This window comes from Eucyclogobius newberryi, unplaced genomic scaffold (assembly GCF_026437365.1).
Source record: "Eucyclogobius newberryi isolate DKJ021-1_F unplaced genomic scaffold, fEucNew1.0.hap1 SCAF_12, whole genome shotgun sequence".
Classification (NCBI taxonomy): Eukaryota; Metazoa; Chordata; class Actinopteri; order Gobiiformes; family Gobiidae; genus Eucyclogobius; species Eucyclogobius newberryi.
The window spans coordinates 2,144,363-2,167,312 of record NW_027315746.1 but is presented as its reverse complement, the minus strand read 5'-3'; the positions used below and the strand labels follow the sequence as shown (position 1 = coordinate 2,167,312).

Sequence of the window (22,950 nt, the reverse complement as noted above, 5' to 3'; positions counted from 1 at the left end):
ATGTTTAGTCCTGACTCTGGCACCAGCAGGAGGCCGCTCCATGTTTAGTCCTGACTCTGGCACCAGCAGGAGGCTGGTCCATGTTTAGTCCTGACTCTGGCACCAGCAGGAGGCCGGTCCATGTTTAGTCCTGACTCTGGCACCAGCAGGAGGCCGGTCCATGTTTAGTCCTGACTCTGGCACCAGCAGGAGGCCGCTCCATGTTTAGTCCTGACTCTGGCACCAGCAGGAGGCCGGTCCATGTTTAGTCCTGACTCTGGCACCAGCAGGAGGCCTTTCCATGTTTAGTCCTGACTCTGACACCAGCAGGAGGCCGCTCCATGTTTAGTCCTGACTCTGGCACCAGCAGGAGGCCGCTCCATGTTTAGTCCTGACTCTGGCACCAGCAGGAGGCCTTTCCATGTTTAGTCCTGACTCTGGCACCAGCAGGAGGCCGGTCCATGTTTAGTCCTGACTCTGGCACCAGCAGGAGGCCGGTCCATGTTTAGTCCTGACTCTGGCACCAGCAGGAGGCCGCTCCATGTTTAGTCCTGACTCTGGCACCAGCAGGAGGCCGCTCCATGTTTAGTCCTGACTCTGGCACCAGCAGGAGGCCGCTCCATGTTTAGCCCTGACTCTGGCACCAGCAGGAGGCCGCTCCATGTTTAGTCCTGACTCTGGCACCAGCAGGAGGCCGGTCCATGTTTAGTCCTGACTCTGGCACCAGCAGGAGGCCGCTCCATGTTTAGTGCTGACTCTGGCACCAGCAGGAGGCCGCTCCATGTTTAGTCCTGACTCTGGCACCAGCAGGAGGCCGGTCCATGTTTAGTCCTGACTCTGGCACCAACAGGAGGCCGGTCCATGTTTAGTCCTGACTCTGGCACCAGCAGGAGGCCGGTCCATGTTTAGTCCTGACTCTGGCACCAGCAGGAGGCCGGACCATGTTTAGTCCTGACTCTGGCACCAGCAGGAGGCCGGTCCATGTTCAGAGCTGACTCTGGCACCAGCAGGAGGCCGGTCCATGTTTAGTCCTGACTCTGGCACCAGCAGGAGGCCGGTCCATGTTTAGTCCTGACTCTTGGCACCAGCTGGAGGCCGGTCCATGTTTAGTCCTGACTCTGGCACCAGCAGGAGGCCGGTCCATGTTTAGTCCTGACTCTGGCACCAGCAGGAGGCCGGTCCATGTTTAGTCCTGACTCTGGCACCAGCAGGAGGCCGGTCCATGTTTAGTCCTGACTCTGGCACCAGCAGGAGGCCGCTCCATGTTTAGTCCTGACTCTGGCACCAGCAGGAGGCCGGTCCATGTTTAGTCCTGACTCTGGCACCAGCAGGAGGCCGCTCCATGTTTAGTCCTGACTCTGGCACCAGCAGGAGGCCGGTCCATGTTTAGTCCTGACTCTGGCACCAGCAGGAGGCCGGTCCATGTTTAGTCCTGACTCTGGCACCAGCAGGAGGCCGGTCCATGTTTAGTCCTGACTCTGGCACCAGCAGGAGGCCGCTCCATGTTTAGTCCTGACTCTGGCACCAGCAGGAGGCCGCTCCATGTTTAGCCCTGACTCTGGCACCAGCAGGAGGCCGCTCCATGTTTAGTCCTGACTCTGGCACCAGCAGGAGGCCGCTCCATGTTTAGCCCTGACTCTGGCACCAGCAGGAGGCCGCTCCATGTTTAGTCCTGACTCTGGCACCAGCAGGAGGCCGGTCCATGTTTAGTCCTGACTCTGGCACCAGCAGGAGGCCGCTCCATGTTTAGTGCTGACTCTGGCACCAGCAGGAGGCCGCTCCATGTTTAGTCCTGACTCTGGCACCAGCAGGAGGCCGCTCCATGTTTAGTCCTGACTCTGGCACCAGCAGGAGGCCGCTCCATGTTTAGTCCTGACTCTGGCACCAGCAGGAGGCCGCTCCATGTTTAGTCCTGACTCTGGCACCAGCAGGAGGCCGCTCCATGTTTAGTCCTGACTCTGGCACCAGCAGGAGGCCGGTCCATGTTTAGTCCTGACTCTTGGCACCTGCTGGAGGCCGGTCTATGTTTAGTCCTGACTCTGGCACCAGCAGGAGGCCGCTCCATGTTTAGTCCTGACTCTGGCACCAGCAGGAGGCTGGTCCATGTTTAGTCCTGACTCTGGCACCAGCAGGAGGCCGGTCCATGTTTAGTCCTGACTCTGGCACCAGCAGGAGGCCGCTCCATGTTTAGTCCTGACTCTGGCACCAGCAGAAGGCCGGTCCATGTTTAGTCCTGACTCTGGCACCAGCAGGAGGCCTTTCCATGTTTAGTCCTGACTCTGACACCAGCAGGAGGCCGCTCCATGTTTAGTCCTGACTCTGGCACCAGCAGGAGGCCGCTCCATGTTTAGTCCTGACTCTGGCACCAGCAGGAGGCCTTTCCATGTTTAGTCCTGACTCTGGCACCAGCAGGAGGCCGGTCCATGTTTAGTCCTGACTCTGGCACCAGCAGGAGGCCGGTCCATGTTTAGTCCTGACTCTGGCACCAGCAGGAGGCCGGTCCATGTTTAGTCCTGACTCTGGCACCAGCAGGAGGCCGGTCCATGTTTAGTCCTGACTCTGGCACCAGCAGGAGGCCGGTCCATGTTTAGTCCTGACTCTGGCACCAGCAGGAGGCCGGTCCATGTTTAGTCCTGACTCTTGGCACCTGCTGGAGGCCGGTCTATGTTTAGTCCTGACTCTGGCACCAGCAGGAGGCCGCTCCATGTTTAGTCCTGACTCTGGCACCAGCAGGAGGCTGGTCCATGTTTAGTCCTGACTCTGGCACCAGCAGGAGGCCGGTCCATGTTTAGTCCTGACTCTGGCACCAGCAGGAGGCCGCTCCATGTTTAGTCCTGACTCTGGCACCAGCAGGAGGCCGGTCCATGTTTAGTCCTGACTCTGGCACCAGCAGGAGGCCGCTCCATGTTTAGTCCTGACTCTGACACCAGCAGGAGGCCGCTCCATGTTTAGTCCTGACTCTGGCACCAGCAGGAGGCCGCTCCATGTTTAGTCCTGACTCTGGCACCAGCAGGAGGCCGCTCCATGTTTAGTCCTGACTCTGGCACCAGCAGGAGGCCTTTCCATGTTTAGTCCTGACTCTGGCACCAGCAGGAGGCCGGTCCATGTTTAGTCCTGACTCTGGCACCAGCAGGAGGCCGGTCCATGTTTAGTCCTGACTCTGGCACCAGCAGGAGGCCGCTCCATGTTTAGTCCTGACTCTGGCACCAGCAGGAGGCCGCTCCATGTTTAGCCCTGACTCTGGCACCAGCAGGAGGCCGCTCCATGTTTAGTCCTGACTCTGGCACCAGCAGGAGGCCGGTCCATGTTTAGTCCTGACTCTGGCACCAGCAGGAGGCCGCTCCATGTTTAGTGCTGACTCTGGCACCAGCAGGAGGCCGCTCCATGTTTAGTCCTGACTCTGGCACCAGCAGGAGGCCGCTCCATGTTTAGTCCTGACTCTGGCACCAGCAGGAGGCCGGTCCATGTTTAGTCCTGACTCTGGCACCAACAGGAGGCCGGTCCATGTTTAGTCCTGACTCTGGCACCAGCAGGAGGCCGGTCCATGTTTAGTCCTGACTCTGGCACCAGCAGGAGGCCGGACCATGTTTAGTCCTGACTCTGGCACCAGCAGGAGGCCGGTCCATGTTCAGAGCTGACTCTGGCACCAGCAGGAGGCCGGTCCATGTTTAGTCCTGACTCTGGCACCAGCAGGAGGCCGGTCCATGTTTAGTCCTGACTCTTGGCACCAGCTGGAGGCCGGTCCATGTTTAGTCCTGACTCTGGAACCAGCAGGAGGCCGGTCCATGTTTAGTCCTGACTCTGGCACCAGCAGGAGGCCGGTCCATGTTTAGTCCTGACTCTGGCACCAGCAAGAGGCCGGTCCATGTTTAGTCCTGACTCTGGCACCAGCAGGAGGCCGCTCCATGTTTAGTCCTGACTCTGGCACCAGCAGGAGGCCGGTCCATGTTTAGTCCTGACTCTGGCACCAGCAGGAGGCCGCTCCATGTTTAGTCCTGACTCTGGCACCAGCAGGAGGCCGGTCCATGTTTAGTCCTGACTCTGGCACCAGCAGGAGGCCGGTCCATGTTTAGTCCTGACTCTTGCACCAGCAGGAGGCCGCTCCATGTTTAGTCCTGACTCTGGCACCAGCAGGAGGCCGCTCCATGTTTAGCCCTGACTCTGGCACCAGCAGGAGGCCGCTCCATGTTTAGTCCTGACTCTGGCACCAGCAGGAGGCCGCTCCATGTTTAGCCCTGACTCTGGCACCAGCAGGAGGCCGCTCCATGTTTAGTCCTGACTCTGGCACCAGCAGGAGGCCGGTCCATGTTTAGTCCTGACTCTGGCACCAGCAGGAGGCCGCTCCATGTTTAGTGCTGACTCTGGCACCAGCAGGAGGCCGCTCCATGTTTAGTCCTGACTCTGGCACCAGCAGGAGGCCGCTCCATGTTTAGTCCTGACTCTGGCACCAGCAGGAGGCCGCTCCATGTTTAGTCCTGACTCTGGCACCAGCAGGAGGCCGCTCCATGTTTAGTCCTGACTCTGGCACCAGCAGGAGGCCGCTCCATGTTTAGTCCTGACTCTGGCACCAGCAGGAGGCCGCTCCATGTTTAGTCCTGACTCTGGCACCAGCAGGAGGCCGCTCCATGTTTAGTCCTGACTCTGGCACCAGCAGGAGGCCGCTCCATGTTTAGTCCTGACTCTGGCACCAGCAGGAGGCCTTTCCATGTTTAGTCCTGACTCTGGCACCAGCAGGAGGCCGGTCCATGTTTAGTCCTGACTCTGGCACCAGCAGGAGGCCGGTCCATGTTTAGTCCTGACTCTGGCACCAGCAGGAGGCCGCTCCATGTTTAGTCCTGACTCTGGCACCAGCAGGAGGCCGCTCCATGTTTAGCCCTGACTCTGGCACCAGCAGGAGGCCGCTCCATGTTTAGTCCTGACTCTGGCACCAGCAGGAGGCCGGTCCATGTTTAGTCCTGACTCTGGCACCAGCAGGAGGCCGCTCCATGTTTAGTGCTGACTCTGGCACCAGCAGGAGGCCGCTCCATGTTTAGTCCTGACTCTGGCACCAGCAGGAGGCCGCTCCATGTTTAGTCCTGACTCTGGCACCAGCAGGAGGCCGGTCCATGTTTAGTCCTGACTCTGGCACCAACAGGAGGCCGGTCCATGTTTAGTCCTGACTCTGGCACCAGCAGGAGGCCGGTCCATGTTTAGTCCTGACTCTGGCACCAGCAGGAGGCCGGACCATGTTTAGTCCTGACTCTGGCACCAGCAGGAGGCCGGTCCATGTTCAGAGCTGACTCTGGCACCAGCAGGAGGCCGGTCCATGTTTAGTCCTGACTCTGGCACCAGCAGGAGGCCGGTCCATGTTTAGTCCTGACTCTTGGCACCAGCTGGAGGCCGGTCCATGTTTAGTCCTGACTCTGGAACCAGCAGGAGGCCGGTCCATGTTTAGTCCTGACTCTGGCACCAGCAGGAGGCCGGTCCATGTTTAGTCCTGACTCTGGCACCAGCAAGAGGCCGGTCCATGTTTAGTCCTGACTCTGGCACCAGCAGGAGGCCGCTCCATGTTTAGTCCTGACTCTGGCACCAGCAGGAGGCCGGTCCATGTTTAGTCCTGACTCTGGCACCAGCAGGAGGCCGCTCCATGTTTAGTCCTGACTCTGGCACCAGCAGGAGGCCGGTCCATGTTTAGTCCTGACTCTGGCACCAGCAGGAGGCCGGTCCATGTTTAGTCCTGACTCTTGCACCAGCAGGAGGCCGCTCCATGTTTAGTCCTGACTCTGGCACCAGCAGGAGGCCGCTCCATGTTTAGCCCTGACTCTGGCACCAGCAGGAGGCCGCTCCATGTTTAGTCCTGACTCTGGCACCAGCAGGAGGCCGCTCCATGTTTAGCCCTGACTCTGGCACCAGCAGGAGGCCGCTCCATGTTTAGTCCTGACTCTGGCACCAGCAGGAGGCCGGTCCATGTTTAGTCCTGACTCTGGCACCAGCAGGAGGCCGCTCCATGTTTAGTGCTGACTCTGGCACCAGCAGGAGGCCGCTCCATGTTTAGTCCTGACTCTGGCACCAGCAGGAGGCCGCTCCATGTTTAGTCCTGACTCTGGCACCAGCAGGAGGCCGCTCCATGTTTAGTCCTGACTCTGGCACCAGCAGGAGGCCGCTCCATGTTTAGTCCTGACTCTGGCACCAGCAGGAGGCCGCTCCATGTTTAGTCCTGACTCTGGCACCAGCAGGAGGCCGCTCCATGTTTAGTCCTGACTCTGGCACCAGCAGGAGGCCGCTCCATGTTTAGTCCTGACTCTGGCACCAGCAGGAGGCCGCTCCATGTTTAGTCCTGACTCTGGCACCAGCAGGAGGCCGGTCCATGTTTAGTGCTGACTCTGGCACCAGCAGGAGGCCGGTCCATGTTTAGTCCTGACTCTGGCACCAGCAGGAGGCCGCTCCATGTTTAGTCCTGACTCTGGCACCAGCAGGAGGCCGGTCCATGTTTAGTCCTGACTCTGGCACCAGCAGGAGGCCGGTCCATGTTTAGTCCTGACTCTGGCACCAGCAGGAGGCCGGTCCATGTTTAGTCCTGACTCTGGCACCAGCAGGAGGCCGCTCCATGTTTAGTCCTGACTCTGGCACCAGCAGGAGGCCGGTCCATGTTTAGTCCTGACTCTGGCACCAGCAGGAGGCCGGTCCATGTTTAGTCCTGACTCTGGCACCAGCAGGAGGCCGGTCCATGTTTAGTCCTGACTCTGGCACCAGCAGGAGGCCGGTCCATGTTTAGTCCTGACTCTTGGCACCTGCTGGAGGCCGGTCTATGTTTAGTCCTGACTCTGGCACCAGCAGGAGGCCGCTCCATGTTTAGTCCTGACTCTGGCACCAGCAGGAGGCTGGTCCATGTTTAGTCCTGACTCTGGCACCAGCAGGAGGCCGGTCCATGTTTAGTCCTGACTCTGGCACCAGCAGGAGGCCGCTCCATGTTTAGTCCTGACTCTGGCACCAGCAGGAGGCCGGTCCATGTTTAGTCCTGACTCTGGCACCAGCAGGAGGCCGCTCCATGTTTAGTCCTGACTCTGGCACCAGCAGGAGGCCTTTCCATGTTTAGTCCTGACTCTGGCACCAGCAGGAGGCCGGTCCATGTTTAGTCCTGACTCTGGCACCAGCAGGAGGCCGGTCCATGTTTAGTCCTGACTCTGGCACCAGCAGGAGGCCGCTCCATGTTTAGTCCTGACTCTGGCACCAGCAGGAGGCCGCTCCATGTTTAGTCCTGACTCTGGCACCAGCAGGAGGCCGCTCCATGTTTAGCCCTGACTCTGGCACCAGCAGGAGGCCGCTCCATGTTTAGTCCTGACTCTGGCACCAGCAGGAGGCCGGTCCATGTTTAGTCCTGACTCTGGCACCAGCAGGAGGCCGCTCCATGTTTAGTGCTGACTCTGGCACCAGCAGGAGGCCGCTCCATGTTTAGTCCTGACTCTGGCACCAGCAGGAGGCCGCTCCATGTTTAGTCCTGACTCTGGCACCAGCAGGAGGCCGGTCCATGTTTAGTCCTGACTCTGGCACCAACAGGAGGCCGGTCCATGTTTAGTCCTGACTCTGGCACCAGCAGGAGGCCGGACCATGTTTAGTCCTGACTCTGGCACCAGCAGGAGGCCGGACCATGTTTAGTCCTGACTCTGGCACCAGCAGGAGGCCGGTCCATGTTCAGAGCTGACTCTGGCACCAGCAGGAGGCCGGTCCATGTTTAGTCCTGACTCTGGCACCAGCAGGAGGCCGGTCCATGTTTAGTCCTGACTCTGGCACCAGCAGGAGGCCGCTCCATGTTTAGCCCTGACTCTGGCACCAGCAGGAGGCCGCTCCATGTTTAGTCCTGACTCTGGCACCAGCAGGAGGCCGCTCCATGTTTAGCCCTGACTCTGGCACCAGCAGGAGGCCGCTCCATGTTTAGTCCTGACTCTGGCACCAGCAGGAGGCCGGTCCATGTTTAGTCCTGACTCTGGCACCAGCAGGAGGCCGCTCCATGTTTAGTGCTGACTCTGGCACCAGCAGGAGGCCGCTCCATGTTTAGTCCTGACTCTGGCACCAGCAGGAGGCCGCTCCATGTTTAGTCCTGACTCTGGCACCAGCAGGAGGCCGCTCCATGTTTAGTCCTGACTCTGGCACCAGCAGGAGGCCGCTCCATGTTTAGTCCTGACTCTGGCACCAGCAGGAGGCCGCTCCATGTTTAGTCCTGACTCTGGCACCAGCAGGAGGCCGGTCCATGTTTAGTCCTGACTCTTGGCACCTGCTGGAGGCCGGTCTATGTTTAGTCCTGACTCTGGCACCAGCAGGAGGCCGCTCCATGTTTAGTCCTGACTCTGGCACCAGCAGGAGGCCGGTCCATGTTTAGTCCTGACTCTGGCACCAGCAGGAGGCCGGTCCATGTTTAGTCCTGACTCTGGCACCAGCAGGAGGCCGCTCCATGTTTAGTCCTGACTCTGGCACCAGCAGGAGGCCGGTCCATGTTTAGTCCTGACTCTGGCACCAGCAGGAGGCCTTTCCATGTTTAGTCCTGACTCTGACACCAGCAGGAGGCCGCTCCATGTTTAGTCCTGACTCTGGCACCAGCAGGAGGCCGCTCCATGTTTAGTCCTGACTCTGGCACCAGCAGGAGGCCTTTCCATGTTTAGTCCTGACTCTGGCACCAGCAGGAGGCCGGTCCATGTTTAGTCCTTACTCTGGCACCAGCAGGAGGCCGGTCCATGTTTAGTCCTGACTCTGGCACCAGCAGGAGGCCGGTCCATGTTTAGTCCTGACTCTGGCACCAGCAGGAGGCCGGTCCATGTTTAGTCCTGACTCTGGCACCAGCAGGAGGCCGGTCCATGTTTAGTCCTGACTCTGGCACCAGCAGGAGGCCGGTCCATGTTTAGTCCTGACTCTTGGCACCTGCTGGAGGCCGGTCTATGTTTAGTCCTGACTCTGGCACCAGCAGGAGGCCGCTCCATGTTTAGTCCTGACTCTGGCACCAGCAGGAGGCTGGTCCATGTTTAGTCCTGACTCTGGCACCAGCAGGAGGCCGGTCCATGTTTAGTCCTGACTCTGGCACCAGCAGGAGGCCGCTCCATGTTTAGTCCTGACTCTGGCACCAGCAGGAGGCCGGTCCATGTTTAGTCCTGACTCTGGCACCAGCAGGAGGCCTTTCCATGTTTAGTCCTGACTCTGACACCAGCAGGAGGCCGCTCCATGTTTAGTCCTGACTCTGGCACCAGCAGGAGGCCGCTCCATGTTTAGTCCTGACTCTGGCACCAGCAGGAGGCCTTTCCATGTTTAGTCCTGACTCTGGCACCAGCAGGAGGCCGGTCCATGTTTAGTCCTGACTCTGGCACCAGCAGGAGGCCGGTCCATGTTTAGTCCTGACTCTGGCACCAGCAGGAGGCCGCTCCATGTTTAGTCCTGACTCTGGCACCAGCAGGAGGCCGCTCCATGTTTAGTCCTGACTCTGGCACCAGCAGGAGGCCGCTCCATGTTTAGCCCTGACTCTGGCACCAGCAGGAGGCCGCTCCATGTTTAGTCCTGACTCTGGCACCAGCAGGAGGCCGGTCCATGTTTAGTCCTGACTCTGGCACCAGCAGGAGGCCGCTCCATGTTTAGTGCTGACTCTGGCACCAGCAGGAGGCCGCTCCATGTTTAGTCCTGACTCTGGCACCAGCAGGAGGCCGCTCCATGTTTAGTCCTGACTCTGGCACCAGCAGGAGGCCGGTCCATGTTTAGTCCTGACTCTGGCACCAACAGGAGGCCGGTCCATGTTTAGTCCTGACTCTGGCACCAGCAGGAGGCCGGTCCATGTTTAGTCCTGACTCTGGCACCAGCAGGAGGCCGGACCATGTTTAGTCCTGACTCTGGCACCAGCAGGAGGCCGGTCCATGTTCAGAGCTGACTCTGGCACCAGCAGGAGGCCGGTCCATGTTTAGTCCTGACTCTGGCACCAGCAGGAGGCCGGTCCATGTTTAGTCCTGACTCTTGGCACCAGCTGGAGGCCGGTCCATGTTTAGTCCTGACTCTGGCACCAGCAGGAGGCCGGTCCATGTTTAGTCCTGACTCTGGCACCAGCAGGAGGCCGGTCCATGTTTAGTCCTGACTCTTGCACCAGCAAGAGGCCGGTCCATGTTTAGTCCTGACTCTGGCACCAGCAGGAGGCCGCTCCATGTTTAGTCCTGACTCTGGCACCAGCAGGAGGCCGGTCCATGTTTAGTCCTGACTCTGGCACCAGCAGGAGGCCGCTCCATGTTTAGTCCTGACTCTGGCACCAGCAGGAGGCCGGTCCATGTTTAGTCCTGACTCTGGCACCAGCAGGAGGCCGGTCCATGTTTAGTCCTGACTCTGGCACCAGCAGGAGGCCGCTCCATGTTTAGTCCTGACTCTGGCACCAGCAGGAGGCCGCTCCATGTTTAGCCCTGACTCTGGCACCAGCAGGAGGCCGCTCCATGTTTAGTCCTGACTCTGGCACCAGCAGGAGGCCGCTCCATGTTTAGCCCTGACTCTGGCACCAGCAGGAGGCCGCTCCATGTTTAGTCCTGACTCTGGCACCAGCAGGAGGCCGGTCCATGTTTAGTCCTGACTCTGGCACCAGCAGGAGGCCGCTCCATGTTTAGTGCTGACTCTGGCACCAGCAGGAGGCCGCTCCATGTTTAGTCCTGACTCTGGCACCAGCAGGAGGCCGGTCCATGTTTAGTCCTGACTCTGGCACCAGCAGGAGGCCGCTCCATGTTTAGTCCTGACTCTGGCACCAGCAGGAGGCCGCTCCATGTTTAGTCCTGACTCTGGCACCAGCAGGAGGCCGCTCCATGTTTAGTCCTGACTCTGGCACCAGCAGGAAGCCGCTCCATGTTTAGTCCTGACTCTGGCACCAGCAGGAGGCCGCTCCATGTTTAGTCCTGACTCTGGCACCAGCAGGAGGCCGGTCCATGTTTAGTGCTGACTCTGGCACCAGCAGGAGGCCGGTCCATGTTTAGTCCTGACTCTGGCACCAGCAGGAGGCCGCTCCATGTTTAGTCCTGACTCTGGCACCAGCAGGAGGCCGGTCCATGTTTAGTCCTGACTCTGGCACCAGCAGGAGGCCGGTCCATGTTTAGTCCTGACTCTGGCACCAGCAGGAGGCCGGTCCATGTTTAGTCCTGACTCTGGCACCAGCAGGAGGCCGCTCCATGTTTAGTCCTGACTCTGGCACCAGCAGGAGGCCGGTCCATGTTTAGTCCTGACTCTGGCACCAGCAGGAGGCCGGTCCATGTTTAGTCCTGACTCTGGCACCAGCAGGAGGCCGGTCCATGTTTAGTCCTGACTCTGGCACCAGCAGGAGGCCGGTCCATGTTTAGTCCTGACTCTGGCACCAGCAGTAGGCCGGACCATGTTTAGTCCTGACTCTGGCACCAGCAGGAGGCCGGTCCATGTTTAGTCCTGACTCTGGCACCAGCAGTAGGCCGGACCATGTTTAGTCCTGACTCTGGCACCAGCAGGAGGGTTATGTCTTTAAATGAAGCTCTTACAAACTAATCAGATTAACCGTTAGTGACCGTTGCCGGGCACGAGGGCTGTCCATGAGGACTGACCACGCCCTAAATCTTTCCACCTTCTCGTTCACTCACGTCAATCTATTACCGTATTTTCCGGACTATAAGTCGCACCTTTTTTCATAGTTTTGGCTGGGGTGCGACTTATACTTATATTTATACTTATATACTTATACTCCAGTGCGACTTATATGTTGTTGTTTTTTTCTCTTTTATGCATTTTTTGGCTGGTTCGACTACGGTAAACACTATTTTTCCACAAACAACATTTAGAAGTCAGTTATGCAAAGTTTAAGTTAGAAGACTTTGAGGTTGTTTCTGTTGGGAAAGTGTGTCATGTTTTTCCATAACTCCAGGTCAAAGTGCTCGTTTCTCACAGGGAAATGCAACAGCGCCACCAGGAGGCCAACCACCGCCACGTGCTCTCGGCCTGTCCTGCAGATACAGACTGTACTGGGCCGTTACCATGACGACAGGGCCTCAGAACACAACAGATGAAGAATAACACATTTGAACATCTTTATTCACGTTTAACCGCCTGGTGCCATCATCATTATTATTATTATTATTATTATTTCTAACCCTAAAATGAAACTAAATAATGAATGAAGTTGTTTCTCTTGAACGGCCCAATCGTAACACACGACCAAGCCACGCCCCAAATATATAACCCCGCCTAAAGCAGCACATTTGTAACTAGTGTTTGACCACAATCTCTTAAATTCCAGAAAAGTTTGTTTTCTCTGGATCAGATCGTGTTTGATGAGACGGCCACAATTAAGCACTAATTATGAAATCTAAACGTCAACAAAGACACGACATCAACATTACACTTTATTTATGAATATTCTCTGTGATCGCCGAGGAAATCACGAGCAAACCACGAGTACACCACGAGGAAACAACGAGGAAACGAGGAGGAAACAACGAGGAAACAACGAGGAAACAACGAGGAAACAGCAAGGAAACGAGTACACCACGAGGAAACAGGGAGGAAACAACGAGGAAACCAGGAGTACACCACGAGCAAACCACTAGTACACCACGAGGAAACAACGAGGAAACGATGAGGACACCGCAAGGAAACTTCCTCGCGAGGACACCGCTAGGAAACAGCGAGGAAGAAACCACGAGGACGCCGCAAGGACACCGCGAGGAAGCGGCGAGGACACCACGAGGAAACAATGAGGAAACAACGAGGACACCGCTAGGAAACAGCAAGGAAGAAACCACAACCACGAGGAAACCGCAAGGACACCGCGAGGAAGCGGCGAGGACACAACGAGGAAACAATGAGGAAACAACGAGGAAACAACAAGGAAACAACGAGGAAACCAAGTGGAAACCATGAGGAAACCACGAGGAAACCACGAGGAAACCACGAGGAAACCAGGAGGAAAAAGTATGAAAAACGGGTTAAAAGCTCCCTAAAAGTGTTCAGGAGAATATCGGGCCGAGCGTGGGACCGCCTCCTCGTGTGAGCGTGGGACCGCCTCCTCGCCGTGTCGCTCGCCGCGCTGTAATCGCGGAGCGCCCGGCGGCGTCCTCGTGCTCGGCAGCAGATGGCGAGGAGCGCGGCCCGGAAGCGACACCGAGGAACGAGACAATGGACACTCGGGGAATCACTCTGACAGTGTTGGGAAAATCCCCCCCCCCTTCCCCGGAACCCCTCCCCTTCTCCGGAGCCCCCCTGGTGCCCCCCCCCTCGCCCCCCCCCCCCCCCCCCAGGATCAGGCCTTTCACCGCGGACACTTCCTCTTTGATCGCTGGAGGGTGGAGCTGAGAATGGCAGCGCGACACGGGGGTCACAAAGCCGTCCCGGACACTGCACTTGGCGTCACGTAACCCGGGGAAACGACGAGGAAACCCAGGACGCTCTTTACGTCCGGGACACAAAACGGCGTCGGTAGCGTTTTTTTGTCGATTAAACGCTCCTCGACGTTCCAACCGAGCGGCAGAATTTCAGTCGTTGATGACAAAATGTGACTTTTTTAGTGGGGGATTCTAAAGTGTGTAAAGTGAAAGTAAAGCGAAAGTAAAGTGTGGTCGTCTGCTAATGGCAGGGGGTGATAAAGGCCACTTCAGCGCAACACAACTATGAACCTCTTCTGTTGTTCATCTGTTTATCTACAATCCTTCTTTCTTTAGACGTCAAATACAAACGACTTTTGAAGCAGAGTTGTACAGCAGCTCCTTCACAGCCGTGTTTTAGAACGTGTTTTAGAACGTGTTTTAGAATGTGTTTTAGAACGTGTTTTAGAACGTGTTTTAGAACGTGTTTTAGAACGTGTTTTAGAACGTGTTTTAGAACGTGTTTTAGAACGTGTTTTAGAACGTGTTTTAGAACGTGTTTTAGAACGTGTTTTAGAACGTGTTTTAGAACGTGTTTTAGAACGTGTTTTAGAACGTGTTTTAGAACGTGTTTTAGAACGTGTTTTAGAACGTGTTTTAGAACGTGTTTTAGAACGTGTTTTAGAACGTGTTTTAGAACGTGTTTTAGAACGTGTTTTAGAACGTGTTTTAGAACGTGTTTTAGAACGTGTTTTAGAACGTGTTTTAGAACGTGTTTTAGAACGTGTTTTAGAACGTGTTTTAGAACGTGTTTTAGAACGTGTCCTGACTCCACGTTACAGACAGAACGTTGAGGTTTACCGCGGTGTCACTAAAACACTCTGAACACGATTATTATTTCAGATTTCAAGAAACATTTGCCCGTTTGTGTAAAGTTTATAGTTGTACTTCCTGGTTGGACGTGAGCACAGATATGACACAGGTAGAGGTGATTCCACAGCAGTTTCCATAGCAACCAGACTGTAAACAAGAGCCAAACTCCACATAAATGACACAACAGTTCTGATCTGACACAATAACACCATAAAACACCTTTATTTAGTCCAACCATGTGTCGCACACTGATGACATCACAGAGGGACTCAGCTCGTCTTCCTGTCATTTTAAACTTTGTCTAAATGTCTTCACAAACAAGTAAAAATGTGATAAATATTTAGCACAAATGCCCTCCCACCAAACTGAGTCAGAGTTGGAAAAACAGCAGAACCTTCAGATGGACTTTAATGAACAGATTCTTTTGGTCATATTTACTGCCGTGTGTAGCTCGTACCAGGGGCCCAGATTCTGCCGTGTGTAGCTCGTACCAGGGGCCCAGATTCTGCCGTGTGAAGCTCGTACCAGGGGCCCAGATTCTGCCGTGTGTAGCTCGTACCAGGGGCCCAGATTCTGCCGTGTGTAGCTCGTACCAGGGGCCCAGATTCTGCCGTGTGTAGCTCGTACCAGGGGCCCAGATTCTGCCGTGTGTAGCTCGTACCAGGGGCCCAGATTCTGCCGTGTGTAGCTCGTACCAGGGGCCCAGATTCTGCCGTGTGAAGCTCGTACCAGGGGCCCAGATTCTTCCGTGTGAAGCTCGTACCAGGGGCCCAGATTCTGCCGTGTGTAGCTCGTACCAGGGGCCCAGATTCTGCCGTGTGTAGCTCGTACCAGGGGCCCAGATTCTGCCGTGTGAAGCTCGTACCAGGGGCCCAGATTCTGCCGTGTGTAGCTCGTACCAGGGGCCCAGATTCTGCCGTGTGTAGCTCGTACCAGGGGCCCAGATTCTGCCGTGTGTAGCTCGTACCAGGGGCCCAGATTCTGCCGTGTGAAGCTCGTACCAGGGGCCCAGATTCTGCCGTGTGTAGCTCGTACCAGGGGCCCAGATTCTGCCGTGTGAAGCTCGTACCAGGGGCCCAGATTCTGCCGTGTGTAGCTCGTACCAGGGGCCCAGATTCTGCCGTGTGTAGCTCGTACCAGGGGCCCAGATTCTGCCGTGTGAAGCTCGTACCAGGGGCCCAGATTCTGCCGTGTGTAGCTCGTACCAGGGGCCCAGATTCTGCCGTGTGTAGCTCGTACCAGGGGCCCAGATTCTGCCGTGTGTAGCTCGTACCAGGGGCCCAGATTCTGCCGTGTGTAGCTCGTACCAGGGGCCCAGATTCTGCCGTGTGTAGCTCGTACCAGGGGCCCAGATTCTGCCGTGTGAAGCTCGTACCAGGGGCCCAGATTCTTCCGTGTGAAGCTCGTACCAGGGGCCCAGATTCTGCCGTGTGTAGCTCGTACCAGGGGCCCAGATTCTGCCGTGTGTAGCTCGTACCAGGGGCCCAGATTCTGCCGTGTGAAGCTCGTACCAGGGGCCCAGATTCTGCCGTGTGTAGCTCGTACCAGGGGCCCAGATTCTGCCGTGTGTAGCTCGTACCAGGGGCCCAGATTCTGCCGTGTGTAGCTCGTACCAGGGGCCCAGATTCTGCCGTGTGAAGCTCGTACCAGGGGCCCAGATTCTGCCGTGTGTAGCTCGTACCAGGGGCCCAGATTCTGCCGTGTGAAGCTCGTACCAGGGGCCCAGATTCTGCCGTGTGTAGCTCGTACCAGGGGCCCAGATTCTGCCGTGTGAAGCTCGTACCAGGGGCCCAGATTCTGCCGTGTGTAGCTCGTACCAGGGGCCCAGATTCTGCCGTGTGTAGCTCGTACCAGGGGCCCAGATTCTGCCGTGTGTAGCTCGTACCAGGGGCCCAGATTCTGCCGTGTGTAGCTCGTACCAGGGGCCCAGATTCTGCCGTGTGTAGCTCGTACCAGGGGCCCAGATTCTGCCGTGTGAAGCTCGTACCAGGGGCCCAGATTCTTCCGTGTGAAGCTCGTACCAGGGGCCCAGATTCTGCCGTGTGTAGCTCGTACCAGGGGCCCAGATTCTGCCGTGTGTAGCTCGTACCAGGGGCCCAGATTCTGCCGTGTGTAGCTCGTACCAGGGGCCCAGATTCTGCCGTGTGTAGCTCGTACCAGGGGCCCAGATTCTGCCGTGTGTAGCTCGTACCAGGGGCCCAGATTCTGCCGTGTGAAGCTCGTACCAGGGGCCCAGATTCTTCCGTGTGAAGCTCGTACCAGGGGCCCAGATTCTGCCGTGTGTAGCTCGTACCAGGGGCCCAGATTCTGCCGTGTGTAGCTCGTACCAGGGGCCCAGATTCTGCCGTGTGAAGCTCGTACCAGGGGCCCAGATTCTGCCGTGTGTAGCTCGTACCAGGGGCCCAGATTCTGCCGTGTGTAGCTCGTACCAGGGGCCCAGATTCTGCCGTGTGTAGCTCGTACCAGGGGCCCAGATTCTGCCGTGTGAAGCTCGTACCAGGGGCCCAGATTCTGCCGTGTGTAGCTCGTACCAGGGGCCCAGATTCTGCCGTGTGAAGCTCGTACCAGGGGCCCAGATTCTGCCGTGTGTAGCTCGTACCAGGGGCCCAGATTCTGCCGTGTGTAGCTCGTACCAGGGGCCCAGATTCTGCCGTGTGAAGCTCGTACCAGGGGCCCAGATTCTGCCGTGTGTAGCTCGTACCAGGGGCCCAGATTCTGCCGTGTGAAGCTCGTACCAGGGGCCCAGATTCTGCCGTGTGTAGCTCGTACCAGGGGCCCAGATTCTGCCGTGTGTAGCTCGTACCAGGGGCCCAGATTCTGCCGTGTGTAGCTCGTACCAGGGGCCCAGATTCTGCCGTGTGTAGCTCGTACCAGGGGCCCAGATTCTGCCGTGTGTAGCTCGTACCAGGGGCCCAGATTCTGCCGTGTGAAGCTCGTACCAGGGGCCCAGATTCTTCCGTGTGAAGCTCGTACCAGGGGCCCAGATTCTGCCGTGTGTAGCTCGTACCAGGGGCCCAGATTCTGCCGTGTGTAGCTCGTACCAGGGGCCCAGATTCTGCCGTGTGAAGCTCGTACCAGGGGCCCAGATTCTGCCGTGTGTAGCTCGTACCAGGGGCCCAGATTCTGCCGTGTGTAGCTCGTACCAGGGGCCCAGATTCTGCCGTGTGAAGCTCGTACCAGGGGCCCAGATTCTGCCGTGTGTAGCTCGTACCAGGGGCCCAGATTCTGCCGTGTGAAGCTCGTACCAGGGGCCCAGATTCTGCCGTGGGTAGCTCGTACCAGGGGCCCAGATTCTGCCGTGTGAAGCTCGTACCAGGGGCCCAGATTCTGCCGTGTGTAGCTCGTACCAGGGGCCCAGATTCTGCTGTGTGTAGCTCGTACCAGGGGCCCAGATTCTGCCGTGTGAAGCTCGTACCAGGGGCCCAGATTCTGCCGTGTGTAGCTCGTACCAGGGGCCCAGATTCTGCCGTGTGAAGCTCGTACCAGGGGCCCAGATTCTGCCGTGTGTAGCTCGTACCAGGGGCCCAGATTCTGCCGTGTGTAGCTCGTACCAGGGGCCCAGATTCTGCCGTGTGAAGCTCGTACCAGGGGCCCAGATTCTGCCGTGTGAAGCTCGTACCAGGGGCCCAGATTCTGCCGTGTGTAGCTCGTACCAGGGGCCCAGATTCTGCCGTGTGAAGCTCGTACCAGGGGCCCAGATTCTGCCGTGTGTAGCTCGTACCAGGGGCCCAGATTCTGCCGTGTGAAGCTCGTACCAGGGGCCCAGATTCTGCCGTGTGTAGCTCGTACCAGGGGCCCAGATTCTGCCGTGTGAAGCTCGTACCAGGGGCCCAGATTCTGCCGTGTGTAGCTCGTACCAGGGGCCCAGATTCTGCCGTGTGTAGCTCGTACCAGGGGCCCAGATTCTGCCGTGTGAAGCTCGTACCAGGGGCCCAGATTCTGCCGTGTGTAGCTCGTACCAGGGGCCCAGATTCTGCCGTGTGAAGCTCGTACCAGGGGCCCAGATTCTGCCGTGTGTAGCTCGTACCAGGGGCCCAGATTCTGCCGTGTGTAGCTCGTACCAGGGGCCCAGATTCTGCCGTGTGAAGCTCGTACCAGGGGCCCAGATTCTGCCGTGTGAAGCTCGTACCAGGGGCCCAGATTCTGCCGTGTGTAGCTCGTACCAGGGGCCCAGATTCTGCCGTGTGTAGCTCGTACCAGGGGCCCAGATTCTGCCGTGTGAAGCTCGTACCAGGGGCCCAGATTCTGCCGTGTGAAGCTCGTACCAGGGGCCCAGATTCTGCCGTGTGTAGCTCGTACCAGGGGCCCAGATTCTGCCGTGTGTAGCTCGTACCAGGGGCCCAGATTCTGCCGTGTGTAGCTCGTACCAGGGGCCCAGATTCTGCCGTGTGAAGCTCGTACCAGGGGCCCAGATTCTGCCGTGTGAAGCTCGTACCAGGGGCCCAGATTCTGCCGTGTGTAGCTCGTACCAGGGGCCCAGATTCTGCCGTGTGAAGCTCGTACCAGGGGCCCAGATTCTGCCGTGTGAAGCTCGTACCAGGGGCCCAGATCCTCTTCCCTCTCTTCCCTCTCTTTACATAGCGCTCTGTAAACGTCCTCCTCTTCCTCTTACACACCGGTGGGGCACATGTGGATGATCCGGTGCTCTCTAAATGGGTTGTGCTGCTCTTTTGTGGGCGCTGCGTCTCGGGTCAGTCCTCGGGTCAGTCCTCGGGTCAGTCCTCGGGTCAGTCCTCGGGTCAGTCCTCGGGTCAGTCCTCGGGTCAGTCCTCGGGTCAGTCCTCGGGTCAGTCCTCGGGTCAGTCCACAGGTCGCCGTGGCATTGTCCTGTGCGAGTCGCTCCTTCTGCGCCGCGTCTTACAAAACTCCTTCAGATTCACCTCCAGAAAAGAGACTGTCAGGCGGCTCTTCCGCTCTCATTCAGCCCCTTTGCCCCCCCACATGACCCAGCCCCCGTGACCCCGCCCAGCCCCGCGGGCTTCCGGGGCGGGGGTCCTGCAGGGGGGCGAAAGGGGGGCAGTACCTGTCTAGACTCTGGCACATCAGCGTTTTGTCTCTGCTGAGAGAGGCCAAAGAGAGAAGGAAGAGGAGGAAGAGGAGGAAGAGGAGTGCGGAAACGAGCGCTGACCCTTTGGTCTGAGGGTTAGGGACGAGGAGGCTCTGACCTCAAGTCCTGCTTTAGACCTGCTTTAGACCTGGTTTAGACCTGGTTTAGACCTGGTTTCGACCTGGTTTAGACCTGGTTTAGTCCTGGTTTAGACCTGGTTTAGACCTGGTTTCGACCTGGTTTCGACCTGGTTTAGACCTGGTTTAGACCTGGTTTAGACCTGATTTAGACCTGATTTAGACCTGGTTTAGTCCTGGTTTCGACCTGGTTTAGACCTGGTTTAGTCCTGGTTTCGACCTGGTTTAGACCTGATTTAGACCTGGTTTAGACCTGGTTTAGACCTGGTTTAGACCTGGTTTAGACCTGGTTTAGACCTGGTTTAGTCCTGGTTTAGACCTGGTTTAGACCTGGTTTCGACCTGGTTTCGACCTGGTTTAGACCTGATTTAGACCTGGTTTAGACCTGGTTTAGTCCTGGTTTAGACCTGGTTTAGACCTGATTTAGACCTGGTTTAGACCTGGTTTAGACCTGGTTTAGACCTGATTTAGACCTGGTTTAGACCTGGTTTAGACCTGGTTTAGACCTGGTTTAGACCTGGTTTAGTCCTGGTTTAGACCTGGTTTAGACCTGATTTAGACCTGGTTTAGTCCTGGTTTCGACCTGGTTTCGACCTGGTTTAGACCTGGTTTAGTCCTGGTTTAGACCTGGTTTAGACCTGATTTAGACCTGGTTTAGACCTGGTTTAGACCTGATTTAGACCTGGTTTAGACCTGGTTTAGACCTGGTTTAGACCTGGTTTAGACCTGGTTTAGTCCTGGTTTAGACCTGGTTTAGACCTGATTTAGACCTGGTTTAGTCCTGGTTTAGACCTGGTTTCGACCTGGTTTAGACCTGGTTTTGTCACTGAAATGGTGCAAAGGATCATGGTTTATGTAGTTTTAGCTGCTACAAAACGTCACTGAGGCTGATTCTGATTTTATTCATAATCCACAGAAACTTTGGACGATACAACATCACAGTTTATTTTCAAAGTAACTATAGAAACATGTATATATCTTGTCCCTGACCCGCCCCCTGGTGTCCCCTCGTCCCCTGGTCTCCCCCCGCCCCCTTCTGTCCCCCCGAACCCTGGTTTCCCCCGCCCCCTGGTGTCCCCCCGTCCCCTCAGGTCCCTCTGGCCCGCTCAGAGGTCCACCTGTCCGAGCTGCTGGACGCCGTGTGCGACCACATGAACGACTACGCCCTGCACCACGACCCGGAGACGCAGGAGAAACGGTACCGCCGCTTCGCCCCGCGAGGCGGCCAGGACATGGGGGACCTGCCCGACTTCAAGAACTTCCAGTTTGAGGGCCCGGAGGCCAACGCGCTCAAGTTCGCCGTGAGTGTGACCGGCGCCCTCTGCAGGAAACCAATATCCAGGCTGTATTTGACGTAGCCTCACGTTTTCTCACGATCAAAAGAGGTTTTTTTCTTCACTTTTTAGAGCTTCTAACTGCATTATTATGACCGATAAGTCTAAGGTAACACCGTTTTTAGATATTAGAGATATTAGAGACCATAGATACGACTTTAACGGAGCAAACGGGAGACAAAGTCAAAAGAAAATGTCAGAAAATCATTCTCAAACTGTGACGAATCCCCCCGTTATGTCTCCTTTAATGTGACCAAACTGGATCGCACTAGTACGACCTTCGTTACACCGTTATTACACTGTTGTTACACCGTTATTACACCATAATTACACCGTTATTACATTGTTATTGACTGTTATTACAAAACGACAATATAATCCTGAATGTCCTGAACACGTTTCCCGCTCCTCGATGTGGGACCTGCTTTATGGAATCACAAGCCTCTGATTGGACGTTTGTGTGGTCAGTGCGAGAGCGTCCGAGAGGAGCTGGAGGACGACATCATCACTCTGCTGAAGGACCAGACTGACCATGTGGAGCAGGAGCTGTGCGGCCCCGGGACAGGTACGAGGACGGGGACGGGGAGAGGAACGGGGATGGGGACTGGGACGGGTACAAGGACGGGAGACGTGGGCGGGAACGGGGGACGGGTACAAGGACGGGGGACGGGGATGGGCACAGGAACGGGGATGGGGACAGGGATGGGGAGGGGGACAAGAACATGAGACGTGGATGGGAACGGGGGACGGGTATGAGGACGGGGATAGGGATGGGGACAGGAATGGGAACAGGGACAGAAAGGGGGGACAGGACGAGTGTCCCTGGTGTGATGTCACTTCCTGTACGAGTGTCCCTGGTGTGATGTCACTTCCTGTACGAGTGTCCCTGGTGTAATGTCACTTCCTGTGTGAGTGTCCCTGGTGTGATTTCACTTCCTGTGTGAGTGTCCCTGGTGTGATTTCACTTCCTGTACGAGTGTCCCTGGTGTGATGTCACTTCCTGTGTGAGTGTCCCTGGTGTGATTTCACTTCCTGTGTGAGTGTCCCTGGTGTGATTTCACTTCCTGTACGAGTGTCCCTGGTGTGATGTCACTTCCTGTGTGAGTGTCCCTGGTGTGATTTCACTTCCTGTACGAGTGTCCCTGGTGTGATTTCACTTCCTGTACGAGTGTCCCTGGTGTGATGTCACTTCCTGTACGAGTGTCCCTGGTGTGATGTCACTTCCTGTACGAGTGTCCCTGGTGTGATGTCACTTCCTGTACGAGTGTCCCTGGTGTGATGTCACTTCCTGTACGAGTGTCCCTGGTGTGATGTCACTTCCTGTCATTTTCTACAGATTTTTCAGCGTTGTCTCCAAAAACCTGTCATGGCCGTTTAAATATGGCTCTGGGTGCGTCCGTTGTTTGGACGCTGCAGTAACGATGGTTTTGTCCTCGTTTCCCAGGTTACTGCGAGGACGGCGGCCGCGCAGACGACGAGCTCTGATTCGGGACGTTCCGGAGCTGCAGACGCCGCCCGTTGCCCGGGGAAACGCTGCTTCCCAGAACCACTCTTGTTTGAATAAAAAGACAAAAACCACACGTGATGCGTTCGGCGCAAGTCTTTTATTTATTTACAGGATGTTGTTGTTTACAGGGCGTTTTTGTTGTTGTTTTTTTCTGCGGACGGCGACACGCGGCGACCAACTGTAAGTATTCTTGAACTTTTAAACGCGGAAGAGTAAGGAAGCATGGCCGGTTTTCCAGAGGTATCCATACATTGTGTCCATGGCAGCAGTTTTTGAGGTTCTAATGTTCAGTCTTTAGCGCCGTTTCAGTTTCCAGTCTTTCCGAGCGACAGGACGGCCCCAAAACACGTGATCGCCGTTTACTTCCTGTTAGGAAAAAAAACCTCACGCATTTTCCCAACAAAATTCCCTCAAACGTGAGATTCCGTCGTCCTCCACTGAGAGGTACAACAGTTTCCCATTCTTCATCCGTCAAAACAAAATCACCTTCTCTTTTCATGTAATTGATTGTAATTACCATATTTTCCAGAGTATAAGTCGCACCAGCTAAAAAATGCACAATAGAAAAGAAATAAACACATAAGTCACATTTTTGGGGGAAATGTATTTGATAAAATCCAAGAACAGACATTTCATCTGTAAATGCAGTTTAAAATAATAACATGAGAGAACATGGTGAAGAGGTGTACGTATGCTAACGCTAACACCTTCAGCTACATGACGTATGCTAACATGCTAACACCTTCAGCTACATGACGTATGCTAACGC

General features: G+C 56.4%; 1 protein-coding gene across 3 annotated transcripts in view; it reads left to right on the top strand.

Moving 5' to 3' along the window:
- The window catches only part of cnpy1 (canopy FGF signaling regulator 1), a 35,819-nt gene extending 13,585 nt beyond the window's left edge, over positions 1-22,234 (top strand). For 2 of the 3 annotated variants that reach the window (XM_072440568.1, XM_072440567.1), the window contains exons 4-6: positions 20,432-20,641; positions 21,143-21,239; positions 22,119-22,234. In XM_072440568.1, the coding sequence (XP_072296669.1) occupies positions 20,432-20,641; positions 21,143-21,239; positions 22,119-22,159 (348 nt within the window). In that variant the 3' untranslated portion in view covers positions 22,160-22,234. The remainder of the gene's footprint in view (positions 1-20,431; positions 20,642-21,142; positions 21,240-22,118) is intronic. The other variant, XM_072440566.1, reaches the window with a different exon arrangement.
- Positions 22,235-22,950: the final 716 nt, after the last annotated feature.